At 38.5% G+C, this 18,889-nt stretch overlaps 2 protein-coding genes across 3 annotated transcripts; both read left to right on the top strand.

Moving 5' to 3' along the window:
* Positions 1-3,115: 3,115 nt before the first annotated feature.
* On the top strand, positions 3,116-9,579 carry nqo1 (NAD(P)H dehydrogenase, quinone 1). Of its 2 annotated transcripts, none has more exons than XM_070902252.1 (6): positions 3,116-3,258; positions 5,215-5,382; positions 5,942-6,072; positions 7,267-7,380; positions 8,340-8,441; positions 9,146-9,579. In XM_070902252.1, the coding sequence occupies exons 1-6, from the start codon at positions 3,255-3,257 to the stop codon at positions 9,485-9,487; spliced, it is 861 nt and encodes a 286-aa protein (XP_070758353.1). In that variant the 5' UTR covers positions 3,116-3,254; the 3' UTR covers positions 9,488-9,579. The 2 variants fall into 2 exon arrangements, with proteins under 2 accessions (XP_070758353.1, XP_070758344.1); XM_070902243.1 differs by having other exon boundaries at positions 5,215-5,387; positions 5,947-6,072.
* Positions 9,580-10,863: 1,284 nt separating this feature from the next.
* LOC139295961 (gamma-aminobutyric acid receptor-associated protein-like 2) lies at positions 10,864-15,478 on the top strand. Its single transcript, XM_070918212.1, has 4 exons — positions 10,864-11,072; positions 13,178-13,233; positions 13,338-13,510; positions 14,811-15,478. Exons 1-4 carry the CDS (start codon positions 11,039-11,041, stop codon positions 14,899-14,901), a joined length of 354 nt encoding a protein of 117 aa, XP_070774313.1. The 5' UTR covers positions 10,864-11,038; the 3' UTR covers positions 14,902-15,478.
* Positions 15,479-18,889: the final 3,411 nt, after the last annotated feature.

Raw genomic sequence — 18,889 nt, 5'->3', positions numbered from 1 at the left:
ACAAAGTACAGTTAAGGCTGATGGGAATATCATAACTTTTGCGGGTATGTGGACATAAAACAAAGTATTGGACAAATAAAACTTTTTGACCTGATGATGGCGCTGCATGAAACATTAAGAGATCATCACATTTATCACCATTTTATCCTCTGAGCACCATGAATACCTGAACCGAATCCATCCAATAGTTGTTCATGTACAGTAAGTACATTTTACAGTACTTTTATAGTACAATTTTGAGTTACTTAGGTACTTTATGTTCTGTCAAACATCCAAATTTAATAATTTTAATTTTATTTTCTACTTCAGCTCCACTAAATCTTAGAGGGAAATATTGTACTTTTCACTGGACTACATTTGCTACTTGTTACTTTACAAATTATCGTTTTATATTAAAAAACATATAACACGTTTATGAAGTTTTTTTTTCATGTAAATCAAGGGTCTAAGGAATTTGTGATTTGTGATATTGGACTATATCAATAAAATCGACTTGGCTTAAACTAGCTAACTGTACATCAGCTAAAATTAGCTGCTAACCCTAACCCTAACTGTATATAAAGCAGTTAAAACTAGCTAACTGTATATAAAGCAGTTAAAACTAGCTAACCGTATCTAAAGCAGTAAAAACTAGCTAACTGTATAAAAAGCAGTTAAAACTACCTAACTGTATAAAAAGCAGTTAAAACTAGCTAGCCGTATATAAAGCAGTTAAAACTAGCTAACTGTATATAAAGCAGTTAAAACTAGCTAACCGTATATAAAGCAGTTAAAACTAGCTGACTGTATATAAAGCAGTTAAAGCTAGCTAACAGCAGTTAAAACTAGCTAACTGTATCTAAAGCAGTAAAAACTAGCTAACTGTATAAAAAGCAGTTAAAACTACCTAACTGTATAAAAAGCAGTTAAAACTAGCTAACCGTATATCTAAAGCAGTTAGATCTAGCTAACTGTATATAAAGCAGTTAAAACTAGCTAACTGTATAAAGCAGTTAAAACTAGCTAACCGTATATCTAAAGCAATTAAAACTAGCTAACTGTATATAAAGCAGTTAAAACTAGCTAACTGTATATCTAAAGCAGTTAGATCTAGCTAACTGTATATATAAAGCAGTTAAAACTAGCTAACCGTATATAAAGCAGTTAAAACTAGCTAACTGTACATAAAGCAGTTAAAACTAGCTAACTGTATATAAAGCAGTTAAAACTGCTGCTGTAACATTGATGCATCAGTATTAACAATCTAATAATGTCATATCAAATAATAAATCAGTCACAGGAGACATTTTACTACAGAACAGAAAGTACTTTTACTTTTGATACATTTTGCTAATACTTATGTCCTTTCACTTAATTAGGATTTTTAATTCACGAGTATTTCTACATTAGTGTGTTGGTAAAGATCATAGTACTTCTACCACCACTGGCTGTAGAAATACTTGGCCTACTTGGCTGGTCTGTTGATGCACACAGTCACATAATGACCTCTTCCCTTCAGGCAGGTGATCTAAGCAGGTCTCAACACTGAGGCTCAGCCAGGTGATCAGCAGGAGACAGAAAGTGTTCAGGTAACATTCCTGTCACATTCCCGTCGAGCCTGAAACACACCACGCTGAGGGCGCGTCTGATCCGCTGCAGGATAACTCCGCCTCAGGGTGGCGGGGAGCACGGCAGCTGCAGTTTGGACACATATTCTGATTTGATTCCTCGGGATAGACAGCAAATATAAAACTAGCTTGTTATCTGGTGGGAAAACGTGGCTTTAATCAATCAGACACATACATTCTGTACATTCAGTAACCAGAAAACATGATAAAATATCACATGAAATCAGCACGTGTGGTTTTCTGGAGATTTAACAAATTAAATATTACATTTTAAATGTGAAAACAGAGATTTCACATGTGCTGTGTGAGAGTTACATCCCATGCTGAATGGTGGAGGGCAGTGAAGAATACATTAACTGCTCAGTAGTCGTGGAATTGTGGACGTTCAAATTAGCATTTTGTTGTCCATGTTGCCTTAAAAGTTGAAAATAAAAAGCTCATAAAATGGACGTTTGAACGTCTCCAATCACATGTTTTCATGTGATACAATCTGAAGCTCCTCAGAACAGCAACTAAACAGACTTTGTGGTGAGATTGTTTAGTTACTGTAAATATAACTTCTTACCCTTCATGGGGTAAATGAATCCAAAGCACGTCTTTGTTTGCACATTTAAAATATAATATTAAACATTTGAAATCTCCCCCAAAAAAAAGCACATGTTCCTGGTGTATATACAAATTCATCACACACACACGGAGAAGACCAACTCAAAAAAAACTTCCAGTTTCAAAGTTAACTTAACAGTTTTCTTTTGCTTTTCCATTTTTGTATTTATATTTGAGAGTAAAAGTTAATTATTTGCCATTAAAGCAGAAATAAGTGAGAAAGATTCCACCTGTCCTGTCCCACTCTTTCCCCTCAAAATATTATTATTGTATTAAATTAGAATTATTACATCTCCTGTAAACTGTGTGAAAGGTTTTCTCACCTACTCCACCACATTTTGTCACGCTGACCACCTCAAACCTGCGTCCAGTCAGTCGTAAAAGCCTGTTTGGAGAGAAACTGGTGACAGCTGACATTAAACACGGGGACTTGACTGAACAGCTCAGGCTTTACTAAACTGACGCCTTCCTCCTCTTTTCTTCTAACGAGGTGAAATTAAGTCGGATTAAAGCGTTTATTAAGCCACATGACCTTGACGGATAATCCCAAACATTCTTTTCCAGACCAAATGAAACCAATCTCATCTACCTGCACCAGTGAGTCCACACACACACACACACACACACACACACACACACACAGTTGTGTTTCCATCACTTCAGAGGACATTACATTGACTTACATTCATTTCCTGGAGACTTACTCTAACACTAAACCTAACCTTAAAGAAGAAGGCAAGTCCCCAAAATGTAACTATAAACAGGTTTATGTCCCCACAACATGAGTAATACATCCTTACACACACACACACACACACACACACACACACACACTCCTCCCTTTCTAACACTGAACTAAACCAGTCCTACAGTTTGACAGCAGACATTTTTGTTCCAGTCCTCCAGTGTGTAGTCGTGTCTCTGAGACACATTTGCTTCATCTGATATCCAATCTAAACATGTTTGTCACGCAAAGAAAGCTATAAGAGCCGCGGTGCCGCCAGGAACCAGGTCTACAGACGGATCCAGCAGACACACAGCATGGGTAAGACTAAGACTGCACTGATTTATTGCTTTCACTTCCTATAAATCTGTTTCTCTGCTGCTCTGACGCTCAACTCTCTCTGGACAAACCAGATCTATCACGGTTTCTTCATTTTAAGTGTCAATCTGTCTTTTTATGGAAGGATAAAGAAATCCAACATATATATATATATATATATATATATATATACTGTACATTTAATTTGTGTTTATTTATTTAGAAATGTTTGGCAGATGTGATTCAGAGTAAATAAGAAAGAAAATAATCAACCAGGAGCTGAAGTCGAAGTCTCAATCAATCAATGCAACTTTATTAATCTCTGTAAGGACAACTGTGTGCAGCAGCTCGCCACACACATCAACAGATCTGAACTAAAAACATTCAAAGGCTAAAAGCTTAAAAAATTATGTGTGAAATTGGCAATAAATACATTAATAAATATAAATATCTAAACAACAATTTAAAAGGATACGAAAGGAGGATTCGAGGAATTGATTTTGCATCTCTGTCTCATTTCTGTCGTTCATCAGATGAAAGATGGTTTCTCCTCCGACTGACACTTAATAGCTTAATTAAACACTTAATAGTTTCAAAAGATGCTTTCATTGATTGTCAGAGGAGAAACTCAGGTGTTCCAGCTAATAAATACAGATAAACAGAGAAAGTAGAAAATAAGTATTTGAAATACGAATAGAAATATAAAGTCCTGCATTCAAAATTTGACTTAGTAAAAGCATCAAAATATACTTAAACTTAATGTTTCATATCAGAAAAAAAAATATTATTGGATTATATACATATTTTGCATTGATGTTATATACTGCCAGGTTGCCTGATCCTCTGAGGATCAATAAAGTTTCATCTTAACTGATAACATTACATCATTGTTTTTATTAAGTTTTTATAAAGTTATGAAATAAATGCAAAGACATTCATAAACGTTTTGTGATAACAGCTTCGTGGTTTCAGGCTGTGATGACGGAATAAAGCGTTAGGAGCTGAACTTCTCTAATAAACCATCAATTCTCCATTTTCAAACGTCATTAATAAAGTGAAGTGTTTTCACTACAACCCACCAAGTCTGCAGTTGTAAATGATAAAAAAGATAAAAGGTCCATTCTGCGAACTGTATACGGAGAGCGTGTCGATGAATGCCACCTTGAACCTTGAACCCTGAATTGTAAATGAATAAATTCTGCTGGAGGAGGATAAACACTAACTTATTAGCATTTATAACTGCAGACCTGTTGGCTTATTGAGAAGTGTGACCTTTTTATCTGTGACTTTGTTAACATTTGCAACTAACTCATTAAAAAAGTTAGTCTTTATTAAAGAGGAGAAACAACAATCAATGGAATGTTTCACAACCTGGCAACCCAAAAGTTGCTCTTATTGATGGATTGAAATGCGTCCAGCCTTAATGAATGACTTCTAATGGTAACGTTGCTCGATCCATCACTTTAATCCAAACTGAAACGTCTCATCAGGTTGGATTGTCATGAAATGTGGTTCAGACATTCGTGTTCCCTTCAGGATCAATTCTAATAACTTTATTGATCCTCTGACTTTTCATCTAGCGCCATCATCAGGTCAACACTTTAATGTGTCCAATACTTTGATTCCTGTTTATGTTACTTTGATTAAGTTTTTATTTGAACTAATGACATTCCCATTAGCCTGCTGCGTGTTTAGTACTAATTAGAAAATGTTAGCATGCTAACACGCTAAACTAATGCGGTAAACATGGTTAACATTAAACCTGATAAACATCAGCATGTTAGCATTGTCACTGTTAGCATGCCAACGTTAGCTGTGCCTCAGTAGGCTACAGCCTCGCAGAGCAGCTAGCATGGCTGCCGACTCGTGATAAACTTTTAATAAAACTTATTTTCAACTTCTAAACATATCTTGTACTGTGTGTGTGTGTGTGTGTGTGTGTGTGTGTGTGTGCGACAGCTCAGAAGACGGCCCTCATCGTGTACGCCCACCAGAGTCCCGGCTCGTTCAACGCGGCGGTGCGTGACGTGGCGATGCAGGAGCTGGCGGAGCAGGGCTACAGGGTCATCGTGTCCGACCTGTACGCCATGAACTTCAGAGCCGGCACCACGCAGGACGACGTCACCGGTGACCTCTCTGTTAATGACCATATAAATAGTCGAGGAGATACTTTTTTTCTGTATTTGGAGAGCTCAAACATCCGAGTGTCAACAGGTTACAGGCTCACAGCTGGATGTTTGGGTCGTGCTGTTATCATATCAAAGGATATGGCTGCCGTTTATATCTATTTTTATAATGTGTTAGTCCATCTCTCAATACTTTCTGACTTCCCTACGTTGTCTTCTTTCTACTGAAGTCATAAATCTTTTAAAACACCTCACAAATATATAGTTTCATTTTTTTTTAAAAAGGCTCAGTAATTTCTCAAAAACAGTTTTTATCAAAAGTTACTCCAACAGGAGGAAATGGTGCATTTATTGGGGACTATTTGAATGTGGCGGCGTATTAATCCATATTTGATGCTGAATGTCACCCAGTGCGGCTCACTGATGTGTTTTAATCGGTTTTTTTTATGGCACAGAGGAAGAAGATGTATCAGGCTTTGTTTTTTTAGTTTTCTATAAGAAAAGTATAGAACGTAACCAGTTAGTTCTCTTTATTAACTTAAGTTCTGTGTTGTGTTCAGGTGACCTGAAGAATCCAGAGTTTTTCCAGTATGGAGAGGAGACGATGCACGCCTGGATGGAGGGCCGCCTCAGTGACGACATCGTAGCCGAGCAGCACAAAGTAGAGGAGGCCGAGCTCGTCATCTTCCAGGTCAGAGGCTGCTGTCAGTTCGTCCTGCTTGTTGTTACCGTGTGTTGAGACTTTGAGCGTTTCCTTTAGAGCTGAGAGACAGCTGTTATCCAGACAGATCAGCTGACATTAAACCATAGTTCACACAAGATCACACCTCGACATCGGCACACCTTTAAACCACAGAAGTAGACCAGACCTCGTATAATTCTGTGTTAAAGAAACTTTTTTGATTTGGTGCAGACAATCTGGAGTAAATACATACAGCACATTAGTTTTGTTTTTTTCATTTGTTCTCATGAAAAGTGAATGCATCGGCTTTAAACTCTACAATAATGTTCAGCCATCTTCTCAACAGAAAAAAGAAGAATTTAAGGCTGAGAAGGTTTTTATTGAAGGATAGCTGGTGATGTTCTATAGTTTTCTTCTTGTCCACAAATCCCACGAAAAGACCCAACTCAACAGTTAACGTATCTGCTAACAAGCAGCCTGATGTATCTTCTTCCTCTGAGCCGCAGAGCTCCACTATTGTCCGAAAACGATTAAAACACATCAATGAGCCTCGCTGTGTCACCGGGTGACACGTTCCTTCATCACCATGAACACACACACCGTAGTTTATGTTGACTCAGTCAACACACACACTGTCCTGCTGCCACAAATACTCACCAGAGCACCAAATATGGATTAATCCGCCACTGAAAATAGTCCCCAACAAATACAAATCTCCTCCTGTTTGAATAACCTTTGTTAAAAACTCCAGCGACCATCTGTTTGGAAATTATTGAGCCTTTTTTTCCAGGGGACATAAAAAACTTTTCCAAGACTACTTACAGATAGTCAACCCCAATAATCACAAAACATGGCAACAACAAGCGTGTCCAACCCGTGAGCATCACCTTTTAGTGTCCCTGGAAACACGTCTGTGATACTTGCAGCGTTTCTGTATTTGGTTGTGTTTTCTCACTTCTGTTGTTGGTGAGGATGTTTTCTTGAGCTCTCAGGGCTCTCAGACTAACTCTGGCTCTGTTCCATACAAATGAATACATTTAAATAAATAGATTAAATAGATCAACTGGTTTGTTTTTACACACACACACAAAAAATACCGAATACAAATTCACTTTCAAAGCAAAGACAAAAAGAGCTAAAGAACTGAAATAAAACAGTAAACAATAAAAGCATGAATATCATGTTGTGTGTCTCCTCCTGCAGTTTCCTTTGTACTGGTTCAGTGTTCCTGCCATCATGAAGGGCTGGATGGACAGAGTGCTGTCTCAAGGCTTCGCTTTCTCCCTGGAAAAGATGTACAATAACGGTGTATTCAAGGTCAGTGATATGTGAGTCAGACTTGAAAATATTAATAAACATAATAGGGGAATGTAAAGTAAAATTGCCCAAGAGGTTTATCAGATGTGAGATGAATTAAAAATCATAATTACAATAACATATAATGACACATTATGTTACTGTTCTTGTTCAATGACATAACAATGTTAAGTAATTATTGTATTCTGTGGTCAGTTTGAAATCACATTAGTTAAATTGGATTCCAATCATGACCAGTTTCCGCAGGTGGAAACCAGTATCAAAGCGCCCATGACGGCTTCTAAAACCAGTCCTGCTGGATAACCCACGTCTCCACTGTCCATCCACATATTCAATATATTTGGACAAATTTGAGTTATAACCTGTATCTCACTTTCTGACATCTTATTTACTATATTCAAAATAATAATAATTACAAATTCACAAATTTACAAATAATAATAATAATAGTACTCGGACAGACAGAAATGTCGCCAAATACAGAAACACTTGATTCCTTTAAGCTATGAACTGTGAATAATAATCAAACTAAAGTTAATTTTCTTTAACAAACTAGCTGAAATAGATCAGGAAGCCGAGAGGACACCTGCAGTACCAGTGAAGATTATCCAAAGGTGGAGGGATATCTGAGGTATTGTGTGGGTTCTATGGTAATAATTTTTTGGGGGTAAAACAATCAGCCCAAAAAGACATAAAATTAAAGCATTACAAACTTTCTATCTGTTTTATAGTTTGTCGTCCAGCCTGAAAACATTGAACCCTTTTTTTTCTCAACTTCGCAGCTTCTGTAGTTGCAGCTCTCTGCCTATAGAGGGCAGTACACACAAATGACTGTCGCTCTCAGTGCCATTAACATGCAGTTATTTTCTCCACAGATGAGCAGCTACGTGGACACTTTTGTCCCCGCTGGTTCCTCTCAACATGCTGGATAATAAGTTTATTTTTGTGTTTCCTTGAAGGACAAGAAAGCAATGCTGTCCTTCACTACGGGAGCAACACAGTCGATGTTCAGGCCCGATGGGATCAATGGAGACATCAACGTCACACTGTGGCCTCTGCAGGTGAGCGACACTGACTCACATATACTCACATTCACAGATACGTAAAAGAAAGAAGGGAGAAGGGTTGTGCTGCCTGTCCTTCTTGGACAGTATTCAAACAACACGCAGAGAAAGGTATCAATAAAAATGATCATTTATTTATAGAAGACTTTTAAAGAAGGACACACAAAGTGCTTTCCAGGGTGAGGAAGATAAAACACAGCATGACAGAAAATAAGCAGCACAGAAACATAAGATAAGAGATTAGCTGTGCAAAAAGCTATTTCGCATTAAAATGATGAATGAAAAAAGTAAATATATATATATTCGTTGTTGAGAAAAGCCATTCTGTAAACGATTTAAAGGCAGAGACAGTGTTAACCTGCCGGATGCTGACTGGAAGGCTGTTCCTGAGCTGAGGAGCCAGAAGCTCAATGATCCTTATTTTCTTTAGTTTTTAATATCAAATCTGGACCTGAGAGGAGAATTAATAATACTTTAAAATGAAGTATAAGGACGTCCCGGTGATCCTGTGGTTTGACTCCAGCAGCAGCTCTTTCATACCTGTCTCTCCCCCTCCTCATGTTTCCTGTCTGCATCTCCATCTTTAAACTATTGACTGAAGACAAAATACGATAAAAGGAAAAGGATCCTGAAACATTCTGTGCTGGTGGTCTGTTGTTAACTTGTCTCTCTCTTATTTATTTGTCTCTTGTTTCTTTCAGAACGGCACTTTGCACTTCTGTGGATTTCAGGTTCTTGCTCCTCAGATCTTCTGGAGTCCGGCTCACTGTCCTCCCACGGTGAGAACCGCAATGCTGGACGGGTGGCGGGCCCGACTGAAAGGACTGCTGGTAGAAAAGCCTTTGACCTTTGCACCCTGTGAGCTGTTTGACCTCAGCTTTCAGGGGGGGTTCTTGCTGTGGCCCAAAGCGAGGCAGGAGCAAGAGCTGCAGCCCTACGGCATCACCACGGGACACCATCTGGGGAAACCGCTGCCGCCCGACAACCAGATCACAGCTCAGCCCGCTGATGACAGAAGTGCCAGACCAGACTGCAGGAACTAGGACCTCAAAACTCGTTCATATATTACAAGATTATGGGATTTTATAAATACATCATGTTTACTGAAGCTGGAATAAAACAATTTAAATAACAACGACTTCAACTTGTTTTGATTTAGATGAAAACAAAATATTTTACATTTGCAAACACAAACAAACCGAGGCTAGAGGCTAAACTGTATTAGTGGAATGTGACATTTACTCGAGTACTTCAGTACAATTTTGAGGTACTTGTACTTTAGTTGAATATGTCCAAACTCAAGTTGAGTAAATTATTACTGATAATACATTAAATGCAGGACATATTACAGTGTGGTATTACTACTTTTACATAAGAATCTGACGACTTCTTCTACCACTGGAAGAAGTACTTTACTGATGTTATTTCTGTCTATATACATTCAATTGACTTGATTACTGCTTAAATGATTAGTCATTTAAACAATTACTCAAAATCAGCAACACACTTGATAATTTTGATAACTTTCTGTCATTTAACGATCAATAGTATCAAACACTCCCTGCTGAACTGTCACCTGTCAACTCCAAGTTCCTATTAAGTACAATACACACAAAGTCCCAAAACACAACCAGTACTCCTCTACTGGAATAAGGTTTTCTGTGTGTCAGGTTGAGGCTATTTAATTGAACACAACTGTATTTAGGATCATGCACCATGTTAGCACAATATATGCTACAACAATAAAGGTATTAAAACTAGATTTTGACACAGGGACCATCTGCAAGACTAAGACATAAAGCAAGACCTGCCTGTTGATGTTGTACGTAACAATCAAATTACCAAAAGATTTGACACCTTTTGGGACCCAGGGGCAGGTGCAACCTTGCCAGGTTGCTATCCAGTCATGTATGTTTGATATCTCTGCAAACAACAATAACAAAACAAACTATTAGAAGAATTTGGTCTCTGGGATGTTATGATGGGCCTGTTTCACTGTTTCCTGATATTTTATACACAACATTTTTAATAGAATGATCAGAAAAAATAAATCGATAATGAAAATAATCGTTAGCAGCAGCCTTTAACTGAGTGGTACTGTAGGATATGGTTATGTTTATGTTCCTCACAGAGCGAGGAACAGCAGGTGGGACCAAGTATGACTAACAGGGAGCCGTGTCAAAATGTTGCCAAGTAAAATGCGCAGATTCACTTTGAATGTTGAATTTGAAACAATAAAACGTCAAAGTAATGTCTAATGCAGAAATTAAAGCATTTAAATGTAATTATTTAAGAGTAAAAAGCCAAAGCGTCCCATTTTGTCCTGTCGGTGACCCCCCTCCTCTGCGCGGCGGAATGGAACAGTCCGGGTGTGACGTCACCGCTGGGCAGCGCTCTCAGCAGGCTGATAGTGAAGAGGAGACTGTTGTTTGTTGTTTTGCTGAAGGGTTTGGAGCCGCCGTGCCGTTCGTACATTAACTCCAGCGTTACAAATTGAAGGAGACCTTAAAGGAAGATATTTTGACCCCTGAATTAACCTCGAGTCGTGTTTGTAATCTGCTGCATCGAGCGAGAAGAGTCCGGAAACGGCAAACATGAAATGGATGTTCAAAGAGGATCACTCCTTGGGTAAGGGAGGAGGGAGGCGTTTTTATGATGGAAGAGTGATAAAAAAAAAAGAAAATGTCCACGCAGATTAATTTCTGAAGTGGAATATATTATTTTAGCTTACGTTAGAATACATTGGGGATTAATGTTTAAAGAAAGGACACTATAAAATAGGGGGGATACACAGGCTGGCCTGCCCTTCAGGCTTTTGTTTAGAGAGCAGGCTTTGGTTTTTAGCTAGCTGTATCGTCAGGACAAACTCATTAAATATGGCTGTAAATGTGAGTGACAGCTAATGTAAAAGTCAGTTAGCTTGTCTCCACTTTACATGTGATCTGTTGGGTTGTTGTAGACAAACAGATCATCGTGTCTTTGTTCTGTATTTCCACCCGACGTCGACCTGGTTTCAGGCTGATGGAGGATATTGACACGGTGGAGACACATTAAGCTGCTAAGCCTCCATTCTGCATTGAGTTACAGTTAGCAGCTGGATAATACAGCTGTGATGTGTCTGTTCATGGAGCTAAACATTATGTTTATCATTATCTCCACCTGCCACAAACTTGGAGGCCTGAGAGGCGTCACCAGGACAGGAAACAAAGTTGTTTTTGGCAAAACAGTTGCAGGCCTGCAGGCTGGTTTTGGTTTCATCTTTCAGTCTTTTATATTAATACCTCGACTAATTGTTTACACCAAAATGAAGACGAATGGCTGACAAGTTATCAGAGGCCAAAGTGAGTCCTTTAAAAAACAGCCTTGACCAACAGCCAAAAGGTGTATTCAGACTAAAGTGTATCTATAATAAAACACCAGACACAGAAGAAAGTAGGCAACTGTTTGCATTTATGAATTTGAATCCAAAATATTTGGTATTCTTACCTGTCAAATTACCCGTTAATTCACAATCTAAATTAACTTGACAGGCTAGCTGATAGCTGGTAGCAACTAGTGTTTTCAGGCTTTAAAAAGAGGCTTAAATGCTCAGTTTAAATGTCGCTGTTGAGAAATAATGTGGTCTTTAAAGGTGCAGCACTTTTAAACATGAAGAGTGTGAAAGAGACGAGATGGTTGGCCTCACTCCACCACAGTGTTGTTGTTAGTGTCAGTGTTAAGACCACATTACCCATAAGCCCCCTCTGCTTCTTGTGAAAAGGAGCTTGTTCCTTATCCGGACAGTAGCAGGCCTCCCAGTTTCATACTGCTCACTAACTGTAAAGTATGTGCTACTACAAGACTGCAGCTAACGATTATTTTCACTGTCTAATAATCTCTGGATAATCAGTTGATTAACAAATAGTTAAAAATGCTCATCAGAAGAGCTCAAGGTGACGTCTTCAAACGCCAAAACAGTCAGTTTAAAACAGCAGCAAAGCCTCACTTTTGAGGCGCTGGATCCAGGAAATGTTTATTGTTTATTTTATGTTGATAAATGACATAAAGGATTAATTGATTATCAAATCGTTGTTGATTATTGTTTCAATGAACTAATCGTTTCAGCCGTAGTAGAGTCTGTCAGTTGATCTTTCATGTAATCATTTAGTATATGAAATAAAGTAAAAACAAAAGTGTGTTTTTGGTTGAGTGCAGATATGTTGTCAGGGCTTATTTTTTACTGGCTTTTAAGAAGAGTTTGTGACTCTTCTTGACTCTTAATCCTGAGGAGCTGAAGTAAGAAAACTCAGGTGAGGCAGAGGGAGTTATTTTTGGACATGATGATGCCTGTTACAGGTGACAAGAGCTTAAAGTGATGCCTCAAAATTATTTTTAATTCTGATTAAAAACACATGGAATAAAGAAACTAAACACAAGCAGTGATTCACCTGCTTTTGAGCAAATAATGTTCTGTAAAATAAGAAGGAAAGCAGTGTTGATGATTTGTTCGTGGTTAAATGCCGCACGTTCACCTTTGAGTGACTGGACTGACGGCTGTCGTGGTTCAGCTGGTCTCAGTGTGTCTTAATGCTCAGCAGCTGCCTCTGAGAGTGTCTCCTCCGTCAGACATCGATCTTCGTCCATCACTGGTTGCCTCTCGTGTCTGTACAGAAGAGGAAGTATAACCTGAGAAACTCCTATTGTCGTGTAAAACTTCCACGTAATTAACGTGAACGTTGCTTTTTGTCTTCCAGAACATCGATGCATAGAATCAGCCAAAATCCGCAACAAGTACCCTGACAGGGTCCCGGTGAGTGAAGCGTCTGTGATATTACAGCTGATTCACAGGACGTGGACGCGTTGCATGTCGGCTTTAATCGCGTCTGCAATGTGTGTGTGTGTGTGTGTCGTCAGGTGATTGTGGAGAAAGTGTCCGGATCGCAGATCGTGGACATCGACAAGAGGAAGTACCTGGTCCCCTCCGACATCACAGTGGCTCAGTTCATGTGGATCATCAGGAAACGCATCCAGCTGCCGTCAGAGAAGGCCATCTTCCTGTTTGTGGACAAGACGGTGCCTCAGTCCAGGTCAGGGCCGGGACAGTGGAGGGGTTTAGTCATTTCACAGGGTCTCTATACCCGGGCCACAAACCGGGTGTCAGAACATTTGCATCCGGGCCACGACGGCATGACATGCCTGGGGGTAGTAGGGGGGCTAATTTAGGCTTAAAATAAATTGGTGTCCAGTTTATTAGGTACAGCCTGTAATAAATCCTCCTTCATGAATGTGCAGTTAATGGTGAAACTGACATGTTGATAACTCTATCGTGTTATATGTCGGGGGGATTTGTGTTGGTGTACGGTTCTTTAAGAAAAGCTGATATTCGAGGTGATCAAAGGAGCTGAAGTGAGAAAATGCAGAGCAGGTCGAGGGATTATTGATATGAACTCGAGAACGATATGGAAAGAAACACCACGAGTTAATGTGCATATTATTCAACAATGGGTCAGTCCTCACACCAGGGTGAGCAGTAGTTACACCCAACACTCCTCTCTGACCGGTCAGTCATTACTCAGCACTTTTCAGGCTGTATTTTTAGCCACAGTGAACAAGTCGGTCCAGTTGTACAGTCACAGCTTTGAGATATATGCAGAGCTGTTAGACTTCTACACAAACGGAGGAGTTTGTTGTCAAATCCCAGTTGGTTTCACAGTAAACTATCAGAGCTTTTAGTCCTAGTTTCTACTTTCACATTTGTGCTGCGAGGTCAATCTGAACAAAGTGTTCAGTCACTCTTTAGTCGTTAGTTGATTACTTTGGTCTGAACTAACTGATTTTGCTGCGACTTTTCTGAAAAATAGCATCCGTTTTCATTTGCAAAGAAATTGTGTTTTGTTTAAAAAGTTATCAGGGATAAATTATTTATCCTAAAGATCTCAGTGATAATTATTATGAAAGCGTTTTAGTAAAAACGATTTCATTTTGCAGGTAAATATGAGCTGTACGTGATAGTTGATGACTGGTAGCTCAGCAGGTAGTTACCACGATGAAGAGAGACGTTTATGCCCTGAGTAAAGCCTGCCAGGTAATTTAACAAACCAGCTGAAAACCGACAACATGTTAATCCGTCTCTCAACACTTTCGGACTTCCTGTCTGTGGCTCTCAGCTCCAATCCCATTGGTTCCCACTGAAGACATAAATCTTTAAAAACAACTCAACAACAAATATGAAGTTTATATCTTTAAAAAAAATGACTTCAACAGGGAGATCAGGCTGTGATATACACACAATACTTGTTAGTAGACACGATCAGTGCTGATGATTGAAGTAAAATATAGAATGTCAGCAGCTTCCAATAGTAACGCTGCGTCTCCGCTCTGTTGCAGCATCACGATGGGGCAGCTGTACGAGAAGGAGAAGGACGAGGACGGCTTTTTATACGTGGCGTACAGCGGGGAGAACACCTTTGGTTTTTAAAACGGGAAGCCACGATCGCGACCGGCCTTACCTGCGGCGCCGCACGGCCTCACTGACGCCCACCCACATCTAATCACAGCCCTCGCTCGGCCCCTGGAGAAACCCGCGGGAAGCCCCAGAGAGATTCAGAGACATGAACGCAACAGAAAGACGGACTGACGGCTCACCTGACTGGATAAACATAAGAGTGCACCGGTGTGTTTGTTATGGCCCATGTTGCACCAGTTCTTTTAAGATTCATAGATTCAGTTGTGTATAGTGTGTTACATTTCAGTTATTATTTGTTTGCTGTTGTGATTTGAGATTTTTAGGAGGAACCTTGATTTGTTTGTTTTTTTTGTTTTTCACATTTTAAATGATATGCGTGAATGAGTTTTGCTTTTAGTTATGCTTTCCTCTTTGAAGACAATATTTAAAAGAACTTTTAATTTAATGATTTGAATTGAATTAGGATGACCTAACCAATAAAAAGATTAAAATTAAACCTGGATGTTTTTTTCAGCACTTCTACAAAAACCTCGAACTGGAAACGGCCCAGTTTGATGTGGAACAACTTCACTGGCAGTGCTGGAAATTAACTAAGTACATTTACTCAAGTACTGTACTTATGCACAATTTTGAGGTACTTGTACTTTACTTGGGTATTTCCATTTGATGCTACTTTATACTTCAACTCCACCACATCTCAGAGGCAAATATTGTACTTTTAACTGCACTACATTTATTTCTTGTTACTTTCCAGATTCAGATTGATGCTACAGAACATAATCAACAAATAAATGATATAATTAATTAGATTTAATTGATCCTGAGGGTACATAAAATAGATAAAATATATATAAATAAAATTATTTCCATCTTTACCAGCTGCAGCATGAAAGTCATGAACACATTAATACATACATATTTAAAATCCAATAATATATATATATTCTGAAATAATGTGCACTTTTACTTCAGTACTACTATACTATATAGTATACTTTGATGCTAAAACTATTGTATTGAGTGCAGAGTAATACAGAGTATTTCTAAACTCTTATATTAATACTGTAACTTCTGCAGCTCTGCAGACTTTGACTGTTGCTTCGATTGAACTAACAGTCACATAAACGTCTGAAGTCATCCACAGCACAAAGCTAGTAGGATAATAAGTCTCTTCACTGACTCAAGTGGGAGTCATTTGCTATGAATTCTGGGTAAAGAACGTGGCTTTGGTGCCGCTGGTCATTACCATGGAAACACTGATCAGCAGGTTTTAATGATTGTTCCCATAGAAACATACCTGGGGGTAGCACAGTGGCTAGTTTAGGCTTAAAATAAGCCAGTTGCCAGTTTATTAGGTACAGCTAGCTAAAAGTAATGAAGGTCATAATGTTCAGTTTATGGTGAAACTGTTGATTCGACTCATGAAACTGTATCGTGTTATATTGACAGGTGTTTCTATTATTTTGTCCACCTCATTTATATTAAATAAGGGTAGACTAAATAACAGAAACACCTCTCTGTATGTTACAGCAGCAGATTAATGCTCATCACATGTTCAACTGTCACATATGGATGTAATGTTTAGGCGTCCACATACTTCTGGCCAGACATCTCTCCCTTCCACCAACAGGCGGCGACAATAAATCTGAAGTGCCGTCAGTGTATTTATACAGTACAAACAGTATTTATGTTCATACGCCTGCATGTGTCCAGTAAAAAATAAAGTTTTTCTCAAGTGTGACACTCACTCAACAGATTCTTATGACATCCCTCCTGTTGCTGCAGAGCGTCTGCATGATGGCTCTTATACTAGAGCCATCATGCAGTAGTGGCTCTAGAAGTTTGAGTTTATAAATAGAGATTCTGCACATATTACAGTTTGTGGGTAAAACCCACTAAAGACAAACATGATTAATGTTCAGAGTGTGATTACAGGCATGTGTATGTGTAGATAACAGCTAGTCAGCCTCAATAAGGAACTGAAGAATACTTGAATGTTTAAACTTGTTAATTTATTCAGTGTCTCCTCTAAATGCTTTCCTTTTTACACACAGTAACAAGGTTTTGTTAGTTGATTTTCTATGAATTTACCAAACTGAACAGGAATTAAAGGGAAATGAGAACCACTGTGGCTCTTCTCCATCTTTACTGTAAAACACATTGGTCTCAGCAACACATGACAAAGTGTATCTAAGATTTAAAGTATTTTTCAGTGTTTTGTAGCTCAACACTTTATTTCCACGGCCGCTGACCAGACTACTATGACATTTTGTACGAATTTTCAAGGTACTTGTGTGAAGATTCACTCCAAAATCTGTGCAGCCAAATAGACTTTAATCTTAATTCTAGTGGAGACCTGAACATTTTCAAAGATACCAGAATGGCTGAATTTGGGGGGAAATGTCCGTAAAATGACACACAAGACATGTAGAATATTTCCATTTGATGGAGTTGTGTAGCCATAAAAAATATGGAGTCTTTGGTTTGTATATTTCATATATTTCCGATTCTCATCTAAGAAGCAAGATGGCAGCCTGGGTGTTGCACTCTCTTACCTACAAATGATAAATTATATATTTTATACTTTAAATACACACTGTTTATTAAACGTGCACATCATTGTCTTCATTGTCAGATATAAACCAATAAGGTCACAGTGAAATTGTCTAGCTCAGTAGTTTTCTTCTCCTATTTTCACTTCCTTGTCTCTGCTCAACAGTCTTTCTACTAACACACTGTATATATATATATATATATATATATATATTTATATATGCTGTGAACAGGCAGAACTTCCCCCGATTTAAAATTCAGAGGAAGAAGCACGTGAGCTTGTTTTCTACCTCATCCTCAAAACTGACAGTTTGCAGATGACGTTATTCCTCCTCTAAATTCTCTGAATGAAACGTTGAAACTGATGCAATGTGCAGTGATTTTCTCAAGTATTCGCAGATCATCAACTTCTCCTTGCTAAATCTTTTTTTTTTTTAAAAAGATGTTCTCTTCCTGTTTGTCAAACAGTTCTCAGTTAGACTCCCCACTCTTTCCATGACCGAAATATATCGACCAAACTATAAAGTTTACAGTAGATATTCAAGCTACTTTGAGGATGAAGCCTCCTGACTTTTGTTGATCTCCTGAGATTCACATTTTTTGGTTTTTAGTGAAACATCTCGACAACTGTTGGATGGATTGCTGTGACATTTTGTTCAGACATTCATGTTCCCCAGAGTATAAATTGCAGAAACTTTGATCCCTGAGGCGGTTTTACTCGGCCCCCTCAGACCTGATCTGTGGATCAAGAAAAAATCTCCCTGAGTCCCTGAGGCATCAGCTTCACATGAAGTTTGTCCAATAATTTGGTTTATGATTAAAAAACTACGGACATTCCCATCAGCCTCAGCTGCACTTTGCGTACTAATTAGAAAAAGTTAGCATGCTAACACACTAAATTTAGATAGTAAACATTACACCTGCTAAAGATCAAAATGCTAGCTATGATTGTGAGCATGTTAGCATGCTGTCATTAGCATTTAGCTCAAAGCACCACTGTGACTAAGAACCTCACAGAGCCACTTCCAGAGTACTTAGTGGTTAGTCTTGTTTTATCTTGTGCACACAAGATAAATCACATGAGCAGATCTAATCAGCCACAACAACTGAAAACGCCTGAGTGGGTGTTCAGTGATGTGATGTAATCTAAAAAGTAAAATCTTTCCTCTGAAATGTTGTAGAGTAGAAGTATCATGTAGTATTAAATTGGAAATACTCAAGTAACATACAGGTACCTCAAAATTGTACTAGAATACAATACTTGAGTAAATGCACTTATAGTTACTTCCCACCACTTATTTGGGGTTCCTCAGGGAATCACACTCGGCCCACTACTCTTGTATATTATAGACCTACCCACTTTATGTAAATACTCAACTTGTGTCCTTCATACCCACAAAGAAGAAGTAATCTTCTTCTGTGACATTATTATGACCATCAGTGTTAA

Source organism: Enoplosus armatus, chromosome 1, assembly GCF_043641665.1.
Source record: "Enoplosus armatus isolate fEnoArm2 chromosome 1, fEnoArm2.hap1, whole genome shotgun sequence".
Classification (NCBI taxonomy): domain Eukaryota; kingdom Metazoa; phylum Chordata; class Actinopteri; order Centrarchiformes; family Enoplosidae; genus Enoplosus; species Enoplosus armatus.
The sequence above is the reverse complement of the archived record's forward strand: the minus strand, read 5'-3'. Positions and strand labels throughout refer to the sequence as shown.